Genomic DNA, 22,500 nt, shown 5'->3' with positions numbered 1-22,500 from the left:
TAAGTCAACCATGGGTAACATTGACCGTAGAGTGTAGCTCTAGGGTAAGTCAACCATGGGTAGCATTGACCGTAGAGTGTAGCACTAGCGTAAGTCAACCATGGGTAGCATGGACCGTAGAGTGTAGCACTAGCGTAAGTCAACCATGGGTAGCATTGACCGTAGAGTGTAGCTCTAGGGTAAGTCAACCATGGGTAGTATGGACCGTAGAGTGTAGCACTAGCGTAAGTCAACCATGGGTAGTATGGACCGTAGAGTGTAGCACTAGCGTAAGTCAACCATGGGTAGCATTAACCGTAGAGTGTAGCACTAGCATAAGTCAACCATGGGTAGCATTAACCGTAGAGTGTAGCACTAGCGTAAGTCAACCATGGGTAGCATTAACCGTAGAGTGTAGCACTAGCGTAAGTCAACCATGGGTAGCATTAACCGTAGAGTGTAGCACTAGCGTAAGTCAACCATGGGTAGCATGGACCGTGGAGTGTAGCACTAGCGTAAGTCAACCATGGGTAGCATTAACCGTAGAGTGTAGCACTAGCGTAAGTCAACCATGGGTAGCATTAACCGTAGAGTGTAGCACTAGCGTAAGTCAACCATGGGTAGCATTAACCGTAGAGTGTAGCACTAGCGTAAGTCAACCATGGGTAGCATTAACCGTAGAGTGTAGCACTAGCGTAAGTCAACCATGGGTAGCATTGACCGTAGAGTGTAGCACTAGCGTAAGTCAACAATTGGTACCATGATAGCGTCTTGCAGTCAGACAACCATAGGTGTAGCAACCATGGGTGTGGCAACCATGGGTGTAGCAACCATGGGTGTAGCAACCATGGGTGTAGCAACCATGGGTGTGGCATCCATGGGTGTGGCATCCATGGGTGTGGCATCCATGGGTGTGACAACCATGGATGTGGCAACCATGGATGTGGCAACCATGGGTATGGCAACCATTGAGAGCAAAAAGACAAGACGAGCGATGGCAGACAAACCAGGTTTACCAAGTATTACATCAAGAGACAAATGACTGACAAGAACATTGGGAAAATCAGGATTTCTGATCATCCTGAAAATCAAAGCATGCCTCGAGAAGCTGTGTATACCTGGAGTTGTGGAGACACTACAGTTCTGGGTGAGGTGCAGGGCCACAGTCACATTAAGTGTCCACGAGTTAATCACATGTGCCCAATACGCGGCCTAAGCAGAGAAGTTACCAACCTACGGTACCGTGAGAGGAAGGTTACAAGGGTTGGTCACAATGAACGGTACATACTTTGTCATTAATATCAACTATGCATCTCTCTCCTCAACGGTCGCAGATGTGTAATGAATGACAAGGTAGAAATTCGAGTAAGAAGAATTTACGACTGTATGAACTTAAGAATGATTGATGTATATAATAGTGTAGCACATTAACAAAATAAATCAACAAATCAGGAGAAAAATAAAAATCCTCAACCGGATTATTGACGTTAAGAACTTACTCTAAAAACAGATGGCTTGTTGACAAACAATTTAAATTCTGATAAAACCAGATTCATGTTACATGAACTGTATCTAACTGTGTGAACATGAACTGTGTGAACATTTGATCTTCGCCAGCCCCTGATTCTCTATTTCAAAAGCTGTACAAATTACTAGAATAATAATGTTATGTTTAGTCTTTAAGGCAGACACGTAAAATGTTGTGTACCTTACTGATTTCCCTCGACGCAGCATGCATAATGTTGGGAGAACGACTTTACCGACAGAGAAGTCAATAATGTTTTAAAATTCAATGCCCATAACAACGCTTCAGAATCAGACTCAGCAATATCTAGCTATAAAAAGTAAATTATTTTAAATTAAATTATTTGTTATAAATGACATTTGTGTCTTCATGTAATGTCTCAGAGCGTCAAAGACAATTTAAGAATAAGAGTCAGCACAAAATGAATAGTATACAAGTATACAATACGTATACAATATGTATTGTATACAATAGTATACAATACGAATGGCAACTTTATCACATTACACTTTGCTCAAAACCTCCTACGACAATGAGGTTAAATACTTCCAGATAGTGTATCATTAAAGTAAAGAATGTTGAATAACTGAAGGGGAGGGGACGGAGGACCAGCCAGCCTTATGGTCAAGGAGGGGAGGGCCTCACCAGCCTGAGAGGGGAACTGATGGAAGGACTAACCCCCCCCCCCCCTCCTGGTAAGGGGTAAAGATAGTGATGCGGAGGAGGAAGGCACAACCACTCAGCAGCTGGCCCGGGTGGCGCCGGAGCTGCCACAGCGCCGCCAGCCTGGACCTCCTCGCCCACCTTGGCTACACACTATCCCCAACACTGCCACAAACTTACATCTCCCAGGGAAAGTTATATGCACAATACATACACAATATCACGAAACGTAATTCACACGAGAAATAATGATAAAAGAACAGATCGCTAATCCAAGAGCTACTTCTGATTAGGGAAGATGTACTCATAACACTATAACAGAGTTAGCGTAGTGAAGGGGATGGAGTTAACACACCGATATATATATATATATATATATATATATATATATATATATATATATATATATATATATATATATATATATATATATATATATATATATATATAAAAGTTTATAGCAGCGCCCACTTATAACTATGACATGCTGGATGCACAGATGGGATCAGTTTAAAAGGAGAGTGATCGCTTCTTAGTTAGAGACCATTCTTCACTACTGACACGGAGCTTGCCAGTAGTTGTAAGATGTTGCCTGAGTCCGGCAGGGTAGAGACCGGCAGGGTAGAGTCCGGCAGGGTAGAGTCCGGCAGGGTAGAGACCAGCAGGGTAGAGACCGGCAGGGTAGAGACCGGCAGGGTAGAGACCGGCAGGGTAGAGACCGGCAGGGTAGAGACCGGCAGGGTAGAGACCGGCAGGGTAGAGACCGGCAGGGTAGAGTCCGGCAGGGTAGAGACCGGCAGGGTAGAGTCCGGCAGGGTAGAGACCGGCAGGGTAGAGACCGGCAGGGTAGAGTCCGGCAGGGTAGAGACCAGCAGGGTAGAGACCGGCAGGGTAGAGACCGGCAGGGTAGAGACCGGCAGGGTAGAGACCGGCAGGGTAGAGACCGGCAGGGTAGAGACCGGCAGGGTAGAGACCGGCAGGGTAGAGTCCGGCAGGGTAGAGACCGGCAGGGTAGAGACCGGCAGGGTAGAGTCCGGCAGGGTAGAGACCAGCAGGGTAGAGACCGGCAGGGTAGAAACCGGCAGGGTAGAGACCGGCAGGGTAGAGACCGGCAGGGTAGAGACCGGCAGGGTAGAGTCCGGCAGGGTAGAGACTGGCAAGGTAGAGACCGGCAGGGTAGAGACCGGCAGGGTAGAGACCGGCAGGGTAGAGACCGGCAGGGTAGAGACTGGCAAGGTAGAGACCGGCAGGGTAGAGACCGGCAGGGTAGAGACCGGCAGGGTCGCATGATGACGGGAGTAGTTGCTGGGGCGACGGGAGATGCTGGGTGACGGGATGTTGGGGTGACGGGAGGAGAGTCTATGACTAGGTGACGGGAGAGGGGATGCTGGGGTCTCAGGAAATGAGTTACTTGGATGACGGGAAGAGAGATGCTAGGATGACGGGAAGAGAGAGACAGGTGATAGTGGAGAGACGGGAGAGATGAAGGAGATAGAGGGAAAGGGTGTGGAAGTGGGAGAGTAGGAGTCGTTGGTCCACGACGTGTTGTGTAAAGGTGGCGAGGCTGGATCTTGATAACTGCGGGGGGGCGGGGTCAGAATAATGTGGGGAAAGAGGACGTTTGGCCGGTGAGGGGAATAGGTAATGGAGGATAGAGGGCGTGGCTGGCTGGAAAGCTATGGATAGAAGGAGAGGGGAAGAGGCTAGGCACTTATAACATTGACTGCGGAAAACCACGGGGTAACTACAGAAAACGAGTCTTCACTAAACCCGGGTGATAATATCGGAAGGTCCAGATCTTTCTCTACTGTGATCTAGTATACGAGGACCTACAGCCTACGATATCTACGTTCTAGGTCGACTTTAACCGTCGATCTACTCTCGCTCACCTTTCCTTTGGGGTTGACAACGACCAAACTGGCACAAGGCAACGGCTTGCCCCCCGGAATGTTCAGCTTCTTAAGCTTGAAAAAGAAAACGGTTGAGTTCAGGTTAGTACGCTACTGGGAGGGGAAACTATTATCTAAAAGAGAGGTACATTAATGTGTGTGTGTGAGAGTAAATAAAATATTTACTCTCAGATAATTATAAAAAGACATATATATAATTAGATGGCTCAGATATCTTACATAACATATATAAATTAATGATAAAAATACTTCACAAAGTAATGGCCCATATACATTTACACCGAGGTATGTGACCTTATAATACAGTATATACACAATGTACATTATGTGCCTCTCCAAACCTCTCTCCGAAAAACTTAAGAGCATAAGTCCTGACAAGAGACTTGTGTAAAGGCCTGACAAGAGACTTGTGTAAAGGCCTGACAAGAGACTTGTGTAAAGGCCTGACACGAGACTTGTGTAAAGGCCTGACAAGAGACTTGTGTAAAGGCCTGACAAGAGACTTCTCTTCAGTAAAAGGTTGATAAAAGTTGGTGAAAAGTAATCTTGCCTGTTATTTAGTTACAAACCTGGGTACCAGGAGGCAAGAGAGTACCTCATTCCTCCTGGTACCTCCTCTCCTCGTGCAGGCGACGAGTCACAATAACGTGGCTGATATGTTGAACAAACCACACACTAGAAAGTGAAGGGACGACGACGTTTTGGTCCGTCCTGGACCATTCTCAAGTCGATTGTGGACTTGAGAATGGTCCAGGACGGACCGAAATGTCGTCGTTGCTTCACTTTCTAGTGTGTGATTTGGTCAACACCTCCTTTTCTCCTTGTACATCCCCCCCCCCCCTCTTTCCAGCTGGAAACCCCTTCTTCTCCAGGCAGCCCTTTTCACCCGGCACCCCCTTTCCTCGTTCTGCCACCCCTCTACCCTTCCCTGGCACCATCTGTCCACTTTTTGGCACTTCCTCCCACTTTCTAGCACCCCTCTTCCTTCTAGAACCTCCCACCCTACTTTTTCTGACCCCCCCTTCCTTCCACTTTCTGGCAACCCCTCCCACCTGGCACACCTTCCCCCTCCAAGACGACACACATCCACTTCTCGGGACAGAGTCTGTCTATCTTTATCCTGACCTTTATGTTGGTGTTATGTCACTCACCACTACTCTCCTGCTGACCCCCCCCCCTCCTTACTCAGCACTACTCTCCTGCTGAACCTTTCCCCCTCACTCCTTACTCAGCACTACTCTCCTGCTGACCCCCCCCCCCCCCTCCTCACTCACCAGAAAGGAGGGGTCAGCAAAATGATGGAATTTACGAAGAACGAACACTAACTATCCATAAGAAAATCTGAAATTATAATAATGCTCTTGTTTTTAATTCCAGGTATATAAAAGACAATGTCTGTTTGCCTGGCAGTCTGTCCAAGGTTGGAGGCCAGACACTAGGAGCTTCATCCAACTTTGCAGGGTGAATGGTCTGGGGTTCAGGACGGACACTAGCGGGTCAGAGTCAGTCCTATTGGTCATGTTAAGAGGGGGGCCCAATGACTCCAACAGTCACCCAGTCAGTCAGTCCACCTTCTTAATGGACCCCCCCCCAACAACATATGCAACACAGTGACTATGTTGTGGGGAATGAGTGATCTCTACAACATGGCCCTCGGCCAGCGATTGTCTATTGCTGGCCGAGTGTTTACAGCACTGGAATACTGGGGGGCATGGCTGACCGGGTTCTATTCCTCGAGGGCTCAAATGTTTTCGGTTGAATATTGGCTTGGGAACATTCAAGCTTTACTTTACGCATTAATAATATATTTTGTGTGTATATATATATATATATATATATATATATATATATATATATATATATATATATATATATATATATATATATATATATATATATATATATGGACTTCGTCGACTATGGAACATTCAGTAACGTCGCTTGATTATTCCTTAGGATATAAGCAGTTGTCAATAGGTGTGTGAGCACACTCCTCGCAGCCTCCAGCCTCACATGACCAACTATAAGAGGTGGTCGTGTCGCTGTTATTATCACTTACCAACTTCTTACCTGATCTACCTTCCTCCTCTCTCTCACTTGTCCTTTTTTTAGTATTGTTATTGCACACAAACTAGCCATAGAAAAATGCTAAAGTTACCTGGTTTCTCTCCTCCCTCGGGGTGGTGGGGCGGGTGCTGGAGGCGGTGGTGTTGGCGGTGGAGGAAGAGGGTGTGCTGGCGCGGCTTGAGTCCCCCATCTTGATGGCTTGTACGGTCTCTGCTTCGATCACAGTTGTATTATCTTCCCTCAGCCAAACTTTGAGTCTAAATGTCCCATGTGGTGCTCGTAACAGCTTTCTGGTGGATGTTAGTGTGTATGTTGCTTACAACACTGGCCATATACGGTGGAGCAAGTTGAGTGTTGTCCCCGGGATGACCGGGTCTTGTCTCAACACAGCTCACCTGGGGAAGGTTCTCCCGTGCAGGGGCGCGAGGTGGTGGGGGGGGAGGCTCAGTACACCAGCAGCGGCCTGAGCACCATCGTCTTCATACCTTTGTGCTCTCCTCATAACACACACACCACGCTCACCCTTCACTAAGTATACTCAAGTCTTCACTACAAGTTCACCAACACAACATATGTTGCTCTTCAAGTACTGTACAGCACAGAGGGTGACCAATTTGAGCTCCGTCCCGGGACTCACACAGGTGTCCAACAACCACACAACAATACGCTCCACACAAATACAACAAATACAAGTCCGGATAAATTCAACTTAAGTTCCGCTCCGGTCGGTCTTTTAGCGATTACAAGGCGGAGGGTGTGGAGGAAGGTGGCGCCCGCTACAACGAACCAGCGTTTATAACGAAGCTAACCGTTAAGAGAAGGGTTAGGAAGCAGCCGGGAGCCAGCCTGGGTTGCTTGCAGCGATGGTCCACAGACACATCCGGATATTGCTGGGTTATTGCAGTCGTTGTGGCTTCTTAACACCAGTTGCATATGTCGAAAGAATCTGCAAGAGACGGAAAAGTATAGTTAGTGAAGTTGACATGTTAATTAAAAAGTTACATAAATTAACCCTCAACATTGATATTCCCTTCACATCAACATATCCCTCATTCTTCACATCACCAACATACCCCCTCCCACTTCTCACCCACAACATACACCTCACCCTACACATCAACATACCCTTCCCCATCCCAAACAAACCCTTCTTTCTTGAGGTTATCTTGAGATGATTTCGGGGCTTTAGTGTCCCCGTGGCCCGGTCCTCGACCAGGCCTCCACCCCCAGGAAGCAGCCCGTGACAGCTGACTAACACCCAGGTACCTATTTTACTGCTAGGTAACAGGGGCATAGGGTGAAAGAAACTCTGCCCATTGTTTCTCGCCGGCGCCTGGGATCGAACCCAGGACCACAGGATCACAAGTCCCGCGTGCTGTCCGCTCGGCCGACCGGTTCCCTTACCTCTGCCCCCACAACAATATACTCTTTACCTGCTACCTTTCCAATCTATTCCCCCCCCCCTACACCCCCAGCACGAGACCCCTCCTCACCCCCCCCCCTCTCGAATATCTGCCCCAATAACAGGCCCGCCACCACCTCCCCAACCAACCCCACCCCATCCCCTCTTCCCCCTCTTCCCCCTCTTCCCATCTACTCCCACTCCCCCCCCTCCCTCCCCCCACCAGATACTTGGCCCACTTCCGGGTCGGATATGGTCGATATACCAGCTATACTCGCGTCTGCTCTCCTTCATTCAGCCACAGACAATATCAATATTACTTGAATAAGTATTTAAATTTATTTAAAAAAGAATAACTTAGCAATATATATATATATATATATATATATATATATATATATATATATATATATCATTATAGAAGAATTTATTTGATACACGGGTGGAAAATTAGAGCCCAAAAGAGCAAGAGAGACAGAAATAGTTTGTTCTTGGTCAAAACATTGACCAAACGGTGTGCAGAAAGATGTGATATGGCGGAGACAAACTCCATTCACAGTTTGAAATGTAGATATGACAGAGCCCAATAAGCTCGGGGAACCTGTTCACCAGGTGATTTGTACTTGACGAGCGGGAACAAAAAGCCGAAGCTCAACCCCAACAGGCACAATTTGGAGTGTACACACACACACACACACACACACACACACACACACACACACACACACACGTGTCCGGCTGCCAGCGGAGGTAAGATCTGACAAGATCAGCACAAGTTCTGACTTACACCTCTGGAGGAGCCAGGCTCCCCCCAGGGGATGTAAACACCTCTTATAAGATATTGAAAGGTATTGACGGTGTGGACGATGGCAGACTGTTTGATACTTGAATACCCAGAGTGAGGGGGACCACTGGTGGTGGTCACCACAAGTGTTGTAGAGGGCCCAGAGTGCAGAGTGAGGGGACCACTGGTGGTGGTCAACACAGGTGTTGTAGAGGGCCCAGAGTGAGGGGACCACTGGTGGTGGTGGTCACCACAAGTGTTGTAGAGGGCCCAGAGTGAGGGGACCACTGGTGGTTGTGATCACCACAAGTGTTGTAGAGGGCCCAGAGTGAGGGGACCACTGGTGGTGGTCAACACAGGTGTTGTAGAGGGCCCAGAGTGAGGGGACCACTGGTGGTGGTGGTCACCACAGATGTTGTAGAGGGCCCAGAGTGAGGGGAACTTGGTCAACACAAGGGGACGTGAACACGGGCAGAGACTAAGAGAGGTGGGGGAGGTATACTGGGATACAATAGTAGGAACTACCGACTGGGAACTACGAAAAAATCGAAGGTAGTTCCGTAGTTCCTGCGAGTACTGCTCGACCAGTACTGGTGAGTGAGTAGCCTACACCAAGGCCACTCTACTTGAGTGTGGAGAGATGAATACAGCTGAGCACAGCTAAGATCATCTAAATTAACACAGCTGAATATAGTTATGATCATTTATATAAACACATCTGATCACAGCTATTTTCATTTATAAGAAAAACGCTAAGCATAGCTAAGATCGTCTATATGAAAACAGCTAAAGGAGCACAGTGTGAGTGTGTGAGAGTGAGTGTGAGTGTGAGAGTGAGTGAGAGTGAGTGTGAGAGTGTGTGAGAGTGCGGGAGCCAATATGGAGGCGTGGAGAGAGACTAGGTCGAGAGGAGTCAAGAGAGCTGCCAAGACAGGCAAGGGATGAGCCTGGGACCAACCCCCCTTCACTCCTATTGACCAAATTGATTGTCTTAAAGTGCACTTAAAGAGGCTGGGACAGAGGGGAGACGGCCCTTATCACTTACCCTGACTTATTTAATACTAATAATGGTCCCACTATATATGTCAGCTTGAAATGCTACATAATCTAGTAGGGAAGGGAATGTTAGTCTATGCGGGGTTGGAGGCTAGACGCTTAGGGGTACTCTCACCCAATATTGCACTATGACTGCCGTGAGGTACGTGCCTAACATGACTGCGGTCGCTACAATTGAAGAGAGAGAACAGCATGCCACAGTCACCGAACCCTCATGGCGATTTTGCCACAGGGTATTTGTTGAAAATAGTTCCATTGTTATTATATAAATAGAATTATATAATATTTCCAGAGAGGGGGAGGGAATGGACGGGAATTATCAGGAGAAAGCGCCAAGCCATTAGGACTATATAGCCCTTGGAAGGGGTCAGGATAAGGATTTGGAATGGGACGGGAGGGAAGGAATGGTGCCCAATCACTTGGACGGCCGGGAATTGAACGCCGACCTGTATGAAGGGAGACCGTCCACCCCTAGTGGTTGGGAGAGAGAGAGAGACAGAGAGAGAGAGAGAGAGAGAGAGAGAGAGAGAGAGAGAGAGAGAGAGAGAGAGAGAGAGAGAGAGAGAGAGAGAGAGAGAGAGAGAGACAGAGAGAGAAACCCGGGCATCGCCGGATACCGTCTCCAATTTGAAATAAAATCCAAAATGAAATTAACCCGTTACAAAATATACTTACGTATCTGTTAGACAAAAATTGCTGTAATAATTGTAGTAACAACATACACATTAATCTATCCAACGGCTCGCGGCTCTGTAACAATTTAAACACAAACAAATCTCAGCCATTTTGTTGTATTTGAAAACACAGGTTAATTGTTTTTTGTCGCTGACAGGTGTTAGTGCTGTTGTAACAGCTATATATAGCAGCACTGTAGCAGGTATTGTGTTGGTTTACCCCGTCCCATGTAGCATACTCTATCATGTCCCCATCACAGAGCTGGCTGCTCTATCACCACCCCATCACAGAGCTGGCTGCTCTATCACCACCCCATCACAGAGCTGGCTGCTCTATCACCACCCCATCACAGAGCTGGCTGCTCTATCATGTCCCCATCACAGAGCTGGCTGCTCTATCACCACCCCATCACAGAGCTGGCTGCTCTATCACCACCCCATCACAGAGCTGGCTGCTCTATCATGTCCCCATCACAGAGCTGGCTGCTCTATCACCACCCCATCACAGAGCTGGCTGCTCTATCACCACCCCATCACAGAGCTGGCTGCTCTATCATGTCCCCATCACAGAGCTGGCTGCTCTATCATGTCCCCATCACAGAGCTGGCTGCTCTATCACCACCCCATCACAGAGCTGGCTGCTCTATCACCACCCCATCACAGAGCTGGCTGCTCTATCACCACCCCAACATAGAGCTGGCTGCTCTATCATGTCCCCATCACAGAGCTGGCTGCTCTATCACCACCCCATCACAGAGCTGGCTGCTCTATCACCACCCCATCACAGAGCTGGCTGCTCTATCACAACCCCATCACAGAGCTGGCTGCTCTATCATGTCCCCATCACAGAGCTGGCTGCTCTATCACCACCCCATCACAGAGCTGGCTGCTCTATCACTACCCCATCACAGAGCTGGCTGCTCTATCATGTCCCCATCACAGAGCTGGCTGCTCTATCATGTCCCCATCACAGAGCTGGCTGCTCTATCATGTTCCCATCACAGAGCTGGCTGCTCTATCACCACCCCATCACAGAGTTGGCTACCCTATCACCACCCCATCACAGAGCTGGCTGCTCTATCACCACCCCATCACAGAGCTGGCTGCTCTATCATGTCCCCATCACAGAGCTGGCTACTCTATCATCACCCCATCACAGAGCTGGCTGCTCTATCACCACCCCATCACAGAGCTGGCTGCTCTATCATGTCCCCATCACAGAGCTGGCTGCTCTATCATGTCCCCATCACAGAGCTGGCTGCTCTATCATCACCCCATCACAGAGCTGGCTGCTCTATCATGTCCCCATCACAGAGCTGGCTGCTCTATCATGTCCCCATCACAGAGCTGGCTGCTCTATCATGTCCCCATCACAGAGCGGGCTGCTCTATCATGTCCCCATCACAGAGCGGGCTGCTCTATCATGTCCCCATCACAGAGCTGGCTGCTCTATCATGTCCCCATCACAGAGCTGGCTGCTCTATCACCACCCCATCACAGAGTTGGCTACCCTATCACCACCCCATCACAGAGCTGGCTGCTCTATCACCACCCCATCACAGAGCTGGCTGCTCTATCACCACCCCATCACAGAGCTGGCTACTCTATAACCACCCCAACATAGAGCTAGCTGCTCTATCCTCAGCTCCAGGCTCCCCAGGACCCGGGCGGCCATTACCTGGCCTGGAAATAACGGTGCCTGCTCCATTATGGTCCAGTATCGTATTTCTCAGCTCACATTTTCAAGGCAGAAATTTGGATTTCCTTTTCATATCAGCTTCATACACGTTATTTGTCGAGTCTTGTGGCTAGCTCTCTCTGTATGTCTGTCTGTCTGTCTGTCTGTCTGTCTGTCTGTCTGTCTGTCTGTCTGTCTGTCTGTCTGTCTGTCTGTCTGTCTCTCTCTCTCTCTCTCTCTCTCTCTCTCTGTCTCTCTCTCTCTCTCTGTCTCTCTCTCTCTCTCTCTCTCTCTCTCTCTCTCTCTCTCTCTCTCTCTCTCTCTCTCTCTCTCTCTCTCTCTCTCTCTCTCTCTCTCTCTCTCTCTCTCTCTCTCTCTCTCTCTCTCTCTCCCAAAGTGGGAAAATAGAATGAACTACAAAAGCAGGTTGTTGAGGCAATCTCCATTCACAACTTTAAAAAGGTATAATATGGAAATAAATCAGGAGTCAGTGCATTAAGATAGTGGCTACAAAAGCGGGGTCTACGAGCTAGAGCTCGGTCCTACGTGCATAAATAGATGAGTACACGTACATTGTTGTTTGTAGGAGTTTACTGATTATCTTGTTATCTCCTGAGTAGCCTGGTATTGTAATGCTTGGGATCAACAGTATTACAATTATCTCACACGTGTAACTAATATTATATATATATATATATATATATATATATATATATATATATATATATATATTAGTATATTTTGGTAGCAGTCTTTCCTGTAGACATATATTATTAAATATGACCGAAAAAGTAAGATTAATAATTCTAACACGAATTTTCTCAATCTTTCGTACATTTCTTTTCACTGTTGGAGGTAAATAAAAAATCAATTCTCCAAAATTCATTTTTATTTCTAGTCTGACGCGACACGAGCGCGTTTCGTAAAACTTATTACATTTTCAAAGACTTTAGTTCACAAATACACAACTGAATAGAACTTACGCATCTCCGATTTTATATCTACATTTGAGTGAGGTGGAAGGGGTGATGTGGCATTAACACAAGACAGAACAAGATGTGGTATTAATAGGGTATTAATTTCATCAACACAAGACAGAACAAGAGCATTAATAGGGTATTAATTTCATCAACACAAGACAGAACACGAAACAATGGATATTGAATAGAAGTGTTTGTAGAAAGCCTATTGGTCCATATTTCTTGATGCTTCTATATTGGAGAGGAGTCTTGAGGTGGGTAGAATATAGTTGTGCAATAATTGGCTGTTGATTGCTGGTGTTGACTTCTTGATGTGTAGTGCCTCGCAAACGTCAAGCCGCCTGCTATCGCTGTATCTATCGATGATTTCTGTGTTGTTTACTAGGATTTCTCTGGCGATGGTTTGGTTGTGGGAAGAGATTATATGTTCCTTAATGGAGCCCTGTTGCTTATGCATCGTTAAACGCCTAGAAAGAGATGTTGTTGTCTTGCCTATATACTGGGTTTTTTGGAGCTTACAGTCCCCAAGAGGGCATTTGAAGGCATAGACGACGTTAGTCTCTTTTAAAGCGTTCTGTTTTGTGTCTGGAGAGTTTCTCATGAGTAGGCTGGCCGTTTTTCTGGTTTTATAGTAAATCGTCAGTTGTATCCTCTGATTTTTGTCTGTAGGGATAACGTTTCTATTAACAATATCTTTCAGGACCATTTCCTCCGTTTTATGAGCTGTGGAAAAGAAGTTCCTGTAAAATAGTCTAATAGGGGGTATAGGTGTTGTGTTAGTTGTCTTTTCAGAGGTTGCATGGCTTTTCACTTTCCTTCTTATGATGTCTTCGACGAAACCATTGGAGAAGCCGTTATTGACTAGGACCTGCCTTACCCTACAGAGTTCTTCGTCGACTTGCTTCCATTTTGAGCTGTGGCTGAGAGCACGGTCGACATATGCGTTAACAACACTCCTCTTGTACCTGTCTGGGCAGTCGCTGTTGGCATTTAGGCACATTCCTATGTTTGTTTCCTTAGTGTAGACTGCAGTGTGGAAACCTCCGCCCTTTTCCATAACTGTTACATCTAGAAAGGGCAGCTTCCCATCCTTTTCCATCTCGTAAGTGAAACGCAGCACGGAACTTTGCTCAAATGCCTCCTTCAGCTCCTGCAGATGTCTGACATCAGGTACCTGTGTAAAAATGTCGTCAACATACCTGCAGTATATGGCCGGTTTCAAGTTCATGTCGACTAAGACTTTTTGCTCGATGGTACCCATGTAGAAGTTTGCAAACAGGACACCTAGGGGAGAACCCATGGCGACCCCATCTACTTGCTTATACATGTGCCCATCCGGGCTCAAGAAGGGTGCCTCTTTAGTACAAGCTTGGAGTAGTTTCCTCATAATATTTTCTGGTATGTCAAGAGGAGTACAGGCTGGATCACGATACACTCTGTCGGCTATCATTCCGATTGTCTCGTCCACAGGTACGTTGGTAAACAGCGATTCTACGTCCAACGAGGCTCTTATCCCTGTGGCCCGTGTGCCCCGCAGTAAGTCAACAAATTCCTTTGGAGACTTCAGGCTGAAGGCGCAAGGAACATAAGGAGTCAGCAGGCCGTTGAGTCGCTTCGCCAGTCTGTACGTGGGTGTGGGTATCTGGCTAATGATTGGCCGAAGTGGGTTTCCAGGCTTGTGCGTCTTGACATGTCCATACGCATATCCAGGTTTATATTCCCCAATGATCTTTGGCAGGTGGAGTCCGGATTTCTTGGCGTTCACAGTTTCGATCAGTTTGTTGACCTTTGCTTTTAATTCGGCTGTAGTGTCCTCCGTTACCCTTTGGAACTTAGTTTGGTCAGAGAGTATGATGTTCATTTTCGCCAGATATTCGTCTTTTTTAAGAATGACATATATTGGCGACTTGTCACCTCTCCTGACAACTATCTCCTTGTTCTCACGAAGGCTTTTAGCTGTCGCTTTAAGCTCGGGGGACAGTATGGTGCTTCTGTAATTGCCTCGATTCTTTCCTCCTTCTGCAATAAGTTCTGCTTGTAAGGTATCTTTGGTAGTGACCTTCTTTTGTGTCTCGAGGTCGAATATGTCGTCCAACAGAATTTCCAACTCTACTTTCCGGGCCATCTCACTCGGTCTGGACATAACATGACAGTTTATGCCCAGATTTAGGAGAGTGACTTGGTCCTCAGTGAGGTTAATTCCTGCAAGGTTCAGGAAGCCATCTCTTGGTCGTGGAATTGCCATAGGTCCTCCATATAATGTTGTTAGTTTCTTGATAATCCTTGTTTCAGTGCTGAGGTGATGTTGGTCTGTGAGGATGTCGAGGTGTTGTTCAATGCGGGTACGGATACTATCGTCGATGTTGCTATTTCTCCACTCGTTTGTAGCATGAAGTAGTTGCGTTTTGTTGTCTTTGATTTCATTCTCTGCCTTGTATATCTGATCACGAATCAGATCCTGGCGATATTTTATCGTGAAGGCTTGATTCCTTGCTGCTGGGTCGTGCGCTTTAATATTAGTATATTTTGGTAGCAGTCTTTCCTGTAGACATATATTATTAAATATGACCGAAAAAGTAAGATTAATAATTCTAACACGAATTTTCTCAATCTTTCGTACATTTCTTTTCACTGTTGGAGGTAAATCAAAAATCAATTCTCCAAAATTCATTTTTATTTCTAGTCTGACGCGACACGAGCGCGTTTCGTAAAACTTATTACATTTTCAAAGACTTTATTTCACAAATACACAACCGAATTAAAAGCAAAGGTCAACAAACTGATCGAAACTGTGAACGCCAAGAAATCCGGACTCCACCTGCCAAAGATCATTGGGGAATATAAACCTGGATATGCGTATGGAAATGTCAAGACGCACAAGCCTGGAAACCCACTTCGGCCAATCATTAGCCAGATACCCACACCCACGTACAGACTGGCGAAGCGACTCAACGGCCTGCTGACTCCTTATGTTCCTTGCGCCTTCAGCCTGAAGTCTCCAAAGGAATTTGTTGACTTACTGCGGGGCACACGGGCCACAGGGATAAGAGCCTCGTTGGACGTAGAATCGCTGTTTACCAATGTACCTGTGGACGAGACAATCGGAATGATAGCCGACAGAGTGTATCGTGATCCAGCCTGTACTCCTCTTGACATACCAGAAAATATTCTGAGGAAACTACTCCAAGCTTGTACTAAAGAGGCACCCTTCTTGAGCCCGGATGGGCACATGTATAAGCAAGTAGATGGGGTCGCCATGGGTTCTCCCCTAGGTGTCCTGTTTGCAAACTTCTACATGGGTACCATCGAGCAAAAAGTCTTAGTCGACATGAACTTGAAACCGGCCATATACTGCAGGTATGTTGACGACATTTTTACACAGGTACCTGATGTCAGACATCTGCAGGAGCTGAAGGAGGCATTTGAGCAAAGTTCCGTGCTGCGTTTCACTTACGAGATGGAAAAGGATGGGAAGCTGCCCTTTCTAGATGTAATAGTCATGGAAAAGGGCGGAGGTTTCCACACTGCAGTCTACACTAAGGAAACAAACATAGGAATGTGCCTAAATGCCAACAGCGACTGCCCAGACAGGTACAAGAGGAGTGTTGTTGACGCATATGTCGACCGTGCTCTCAGCCACAGCTCAGAATGGAAGCAAGTCGACGAAGAACTCTGTAGGGTAAGGCAGGTCCTAGTCAATAACGGCTTCTCCAATGGTTTCGTCGAAGACATCATAAGAAGGAAAGTGAAAAGCCATGCAACCTCTGAAGAGACAACTAACACAACACCTATACCCCCTATTAGACTATTTTACAGGAACTTCTTTTCCACAGCTCATAAAACGGAGGAAAGGGTCCTGAAAGATATTGTTAATAGAAATGTTATCCCTACAGACAAAAATCAGAGGATACAACTGACGATTTACTATAAAACCAGAAAAACGGCCAGCCTACTCATGAGAAACTCTCCAGACACAAAACAGAACGCTTTAAAAGAGACTAACGTCGTCTATGCCTTCAAATGCCCTCTTGGGGACTGTAAGCTCCAAAAAAAACAGTATATAGGCAAGACAACAACATCTCTTTCTAGGCGTTTAACGATGCATAAGCAACAGGGCTCCATTAAGGAACATATAATCTCTTCCCACAACCAAACCATCGCCAGAGAAATCCTAGTAAACAACACAGAAATCATCGATAGATACAGCGATAGCAGGCGGCTTGACGTTTGCGAGGCACTACACATCAAGAAGTCAACACCAGCAATCAACAGCCAATTACTGCACAACTATATTCTACCCACCTCAAGACTCCGCTCCAATATAGAAGCATCAAGAAATATGGACCAATAGGCTTTCTACAAACACTTCTATTCAATATCCATTGTTTCGTGTTCTGTCTTGTGTTGATGAAATTAATACCCTATTAATACTCTTGTTCTGTCTTGTGTTGATGAAATTAATACCCTATTAATACCACATCTTGTTCTGTCTTGTGTTAATGCCACATCACCCCTTCCACCTCACTCAAATGTAGATATAAAATCGGAGATGCGTAAGTTCTATTCAGTTGTGTATTTGTGAACTAAAGTCTTTGAAAATGTAATAAGTTTTACGAAACGCGCTCGTGTCGCGTCAGACTAGAAATAAAAATGAATTTTGGAGAATTGATTTTTGATTTACCTCCAACAGTGAAAAGAAATGTACGAAAGATTGAGAAAATTCGTGTTAGAATTATTAATCTTACTTTTTCGGTCATATTTAATAATATATATATATATATATATATATATAATGTGTGAGTGTACTCACCTATTTATGCTCACCTATTTCTACCTGCAGGGTCGAACATTAACTCTTATATTTCACCTTTCTAGCTGCCAGTTGTTTAATCACTCACCCCCCCCTCACACACGCCCCCTCACTCACACCCCCCTCACACTCCCCTTACTCAAACCCCCCCCTCATACTCCCCCCCCTCACACTCCCCTTACTCACACCCCCCGTCATACCCCCCCCCCCTCACACTCTCCTTACTCACACCATCACTCACAGCCCCCCCACACACTCTCCTTACTCACACCATCACTCACACTCCCCTTACTCACACCGCACTGCACGACCTTACCGTCAAATAATCTTATTTAAGCCTGGAAGCGTCTCCATAATAACAGGGGAACAGTTTGGGAGACTGACAAGAATGAGAGTTAATGGAGCTGACGTCTGGTGACCCCTGGTGTCACCACAGCTGACACCGGTACCTGTGGTGACCTCTGGTGTCACCACAGCTGACACCGGTACCTGTGGTGACCTCTGGTGTCACCACAGCTGACACCGGTACCTGTGGTAACCTCTGGTGTCACCACAGCTGACACCGGTACCTGTGGTGACCTCTGGTGTCACCACAGCTGACACCGGTACCTGTGGTGACCTCTGGTGTCACCACAGCTGACACCGGTACCTGTGGTGACCTCTGGTGTCACCACAGCTGACACCGGTACCTGTGGTGACCTCTGGTGTCACCACAGCTGACACCGGTACCTGTGGTGACCTCTGGTGTCACCACAGCTGACACCGGTACCTGTGGTAACCTCTGGTGTCACCACAGCTGACACCGGTACCTGTGGTGACCTCTGGTGTCACCACAGCTGACACCGGTACCTGTGGTAACCTCTGGTGTCACCACAGCTGACACCGGTACCTGTGGTGACCTCTGGTGTCACCACAGCTGACACCGGAACCTGTGGTGACCTCTGGTGTCACCACAGCTGACACCGGTACCTGTGGTGACCTCTGGTGTCACCACAGCTGACACCGGTACCTGTGGTGACCTCTGGTGTCACCACAGCTGACACCGGTACCTGTGGTAACCTCTGGTGTCACCACAGCTGACACCGGTACCTGTGGTGACCTCTGGTGTCACCACAGCTGACACCGGTACCTGTGGTGACCTCTGGTGTCACCACACCTGACACCGGTACCTGTGGTGACCTCTGGTGTCACCACAGCTGACACCGGTACCTATGGTGACCTCTGGTGTCACCACACCTGACACCGGTACCTGTGGTGTCAAGTCGATTGCGAATCGACTTGAGACTTAAGAGTGGTAGAACACAATCGACTTGAGAATGGTCCAGGACGGACCGAAACGTGGTCGTCCCTTCACTTTCTAGTGTGTGGTCTGGTCAACACATATCAGCCACGTTATTGTGACTCGTCGTCTGCATACAGACCTTATCACCTGAACACCTTGCTGTACTGTGCCTTGAGTGGAGCAGACACCCTTGGTGACACCTAGACTGCTCACCGTAATGTTGGGTCTGCTCTACTCTGTCTCTCGCAGCCTTTGACATACACCTCGTGCATACACGCCTACACACATACACGTGTATACATCACTTATATGTGAATATATGTGCTGTGTGTTTGACATAACAGGGGAAGATAAATGAGTAGCGTGGAAAGGAAAATAAGAGAGGGCAAAGGGAAATGGGAATGGAAGAATTGGGGGAAAAGAAGTGTGGGAGAGGGGGTGAGGGGGAGAGAGTGGGGAAGAGGGGTGACAGAGTGGGGGGGAAGGGAGTGAGAGGGGAGAGGGACGGGGGCCTGTGGTAGGACACTTGTGGTTCCCCTCCACCAGGTGAAGGGGTCGACGCTCTGAGAACTGCTCGCTCTCACGGCTTACGCAGCCAGGCAAAGTGCTCACTAACACCCGCCGGCAGACTTAAAGTGTACACTAAGATCTGCTTTATTATGGAGGAACAAGAGTGATCAGGTCCAGGCCGTTGTTGTCCTCCACCTGCCTCACACACCACCTGCCTCACACTCTACCACCTGCCTCACACTCCACCACCTGCCTCCCACTCCACCACCTGCCTCACACTACACCACCTGCCTCACACTCTACCACCTGCCTCACACACCACAATGGTTTGTCAAAAATAATAAAAGTTTTATTAAACTCTCGCAATGGAAACGTGTAAAGTTTCACTTAAGTTGCTCAGGTAATTGTAGAGACAATTGCTAAATTAGTTTTACGAGCAAGCGAACGAGCTACGGAGAAAGGGGTAGGAGAGGGTTACACCATATAGGGGGAGAGGGAAGGAGGGGGGAGAGATAGGGGGGTGAGACAGCCACACACACACACACACACACACACACACACACACACACACACACACACACACACACACACACACACACACACTTAGGAAGTTTTCTTTTAGCGTGAGAGTAGTAGAAAAATGGAATGCACTTGGGGAACAGGTTGTGGAAGCAAATACTATTCATACTTTTAAAACTAGGTATGATAGGGAAATGGGACAGGAGTCATTGCTGTAAACAACCGATAGCTAGAAAGGCGGGATCCAAGAGTCAATGCTCGATCCTGCAAGCACATATAGGTGAGTACATATAGGTGAGTACACACACACACGTCATTTCTTTAGACAACTGGCGGCAAGAAAGGAGAGGTCCAAGAGCTAAAGCTCGATCCTGTCGGCACAAACAGGAGAGTACACACTGTCGGCCTTGGCTCCGTTACTACTGGTCTTGGCTCCGTTACTACTGGTCTTGGCTTCGTTACTACTGGTCTTGGCTCCGTTACTGCTGGTCTTGACTCTGTTACTACTGGTCTTGGCTCCGTTACTACTGGTCTTGGCTCCGTTACTACTGGTCTTGGCTCCGTTACTACTGGTCTTGGCTCCGTTACTACTGGTCTTGGCTCCGTTACTACTGGTCTTGGCTCCGATACTACTGGTCTTGGCTCCGTTACTACTGGTCTTGGCTCCGTTACTACTGGTCTTGGCTCCGTTACTACTGGTCTTGGCTCCGTTACTACTGGTCTTGGCTCCGTTACTACTGGTCTTGGCTCCGTTACTACTGGTCTTGGCTCCGTTACTACTGGTCTTGGCTCCGTTACTACTGGTCTTGACTCCGTTACTACTGGTCTTGACTCCGTTACTACTGGTCTTGGCTCCGTTACTACTGGCCTTGGCTCCGTTACTGCTGGTCTTGGCTCCGTTACTGCTGGTCTTGGCTCCGTTACTGCTGGTCTTGGCTCCGTTACTGCTGGTCTTGGCTCCGTTACTGCTGGTCTTGGCTCCGTTACTACTGGTCTTGGCTCCGTTACTACTGGTCTTGGCTCCGTTACTACTGGTCTTGGCTCCGTTACTACTGGTCTTGGCTCCGTCACTACTGGTCTTGGCTCCGTCACTACTGGTCTTGGCTCCGTTACTACTGGTCTTGGCTCTGTTACTACTGGTCTTGGCTCCGTTACTACTGGTCTTGGCTCCGTTACTACTGGTCTTGGCTCTGTTACTACTGGTCTTGGCTCCGTTACTACTGGTCTTGGCTCCGTTACTGCTGGTCTTGGCTCCGTTACTGCTGGCCTTGGCTCCGTTACTGCTGGTCTTGGCTCCGTTACTACTGGCCTTGGCTCCGTTACTGCTGGCCTTGGCTCCGTTACTGCTGGCCTTGGCTCCGTTACTACTGGTCTTGGCTCCGTTACTGCTGGCCTTGGCTCCGTTACTACTGGTCTTGGCTCCGTTACTGCTGGCCTTGGCTCCGTTACTGCTGGTCTTGGCTCCGTTACTGCTGGCCTTGGCTCCGTTACTACTGGTCTTGGCTCCGTTACTACTGGCCTTGGCTCCGTTACTGCTGGCCTTGGCTCCGTTACTACTGGTCTTGGCTCCGTTACTGCTGGCCTTGGCTCCGTTACTACTGGTCTTGGCTCCGTTACTGCTAGTCTTGGCTCCGTTACTACTGGTCTTGGCTCCGTTACTGCTGGCCTTGGCTCCGTTACTGCTAGTCTTGGCTCCGTTACTACTGGTCTTGGCTCCGTTACTACTGGTCTTTGCAGCAGTAACAGTGCCAAAGTCGTGGTAGATGCCGGCCTCGTTAGCTTGCTGTGGGCGGGGCCGGGAATAACGAGCTCCGGCCATTGTGGTCAGTCCAGATGGCAGAGATTCAATTAGCCAAGAGCAGCGGCAGGTAAACACACCTTCAGTTGTCTCCCACGCTGCCTATGTGTCAGCCAGTTAGGGTGGTGGTGGTGGGTGGTAGGTGGTAGGTGGTAGGTGGTAGGTGGTAGGTGGTGGTTGGTGCGGTAGGTGGTGGTGGTGTTGACGGTGTGGGAGTAATATCAGTCTTCAGCTTGACCTTGCCAGCGTTAGGGGCCAACTGCGTAATGCCTGAGAGTTGAGGTGAGCGTGGCCACAGTGTGGCTACAACCCCACCACAACCCGTCCAGTGATGGAACAGCGGCCCACAGTGTGGCTACAACCCCACCACATGTGGTGTCGTGATCACCACCACACTCGCCACCACCACACTCACCACCACCACACTCACCACCACCACCACACTCACCTTCGCCACACTCACCATCCCCACACCATCAATCCTTCTTGAGTCTGTGTAATCTGTTCTCTGCCTCCAGATGGTGATGTGACTCTGGGGACTGCTGGCAACATTCTCCTGAGTGATTGTGAGATTGTGAGAGGGAGGGAGGGAGGGGGAGGGAGAGGGAGGGAGGAGAGAAATAATGAGAGTGGGAGTGTGAGGGAGAAGGAGAGAAAGAGAGGTGAAGGGATAACGTGAGGGAGAGAGAAGGACAGGGAGGGAGAGGGAAGGAGAGGGAGGGAGAGGGAGGGAGAGGGAAGGAGGGAGAGGGAGGGAGATAATAAGAGAGTGAGACTGGGAATGTTAGAAGGATGGTAAAGGGGTAAAATAGAAACCAGAAGATCTTTCTTTCCAATGCATAAGTTGCTGTGAGAGAGGTGGT

General features: G+C 47.9%; 2 protein-coding genes across 2 annotated transcripts in view; both read right to left on the bottom strand.

Moving 5' to 3' along the window:
• LOC123765884 (gamma-1-syntrophin-like) overlaps positions 1–22,500 on the bottom strand; it is a 313,593-nt gene that overhangs the window by 187,890 nt on the left and 103,203 nt on the right. The window contains exons 2-3 of the mRNA XM_069336934.1: positions 6,236–7,090; positions 4,057–4,131 (exon numbers count right to left, since the gene is read on the bottom strand). Coding sequence (XP_069193035.1) covers positions 4,057–4,131; positions 6,236–6,334 — 174 coding nt within the window. The 5' untranslated portion in view covers positions 6,335–7,090. The remainder of the gene's footprint in view (positions 1–4,056; positions 4,132–6,235; positions 7,091–22,500) is intronic.
• LOC138371889 (autotransporter adhesin BpaC-like) lies at positions 20,198–21,658 on the bottom strand. The gene has a single exon (XM_069336933.1). It carries the CDS (start codon positions 21,656–21,658, stop codon positions 20,198–20,200), a length of 1,461 nt encoding a protein of 486 aa, XP_069193034.1.

This window comes from Procambarus clarkii, chromosome 37, assembly GCF_040958095.1.
Source record: "Procambarus clarkii isolate CNS0578487 chromosome 37, FALCON_Pclarkii_2.0, whole genome shotgun sequence".
NCBI classification, from domain to species: domain Eukaryota; kingdom Metazoa; phylum Arthropoda; class Malacostraca; order Decapoda; family Cambaridae; genus Procambarus; species Procambarus clarkii.
This window is presented reverse-complemented; position numbering and strand designations above follow the sequence as displayed.

Coding starts and splice junctions, on each gene's coding strand:
- LOC138371889 (XM_069336933.1), bottom strand. CDS start 21,658: ATGGCCGGAGCTCGTTATTCCCGGCCCCGCCCACAGCAAGCTAACGAG.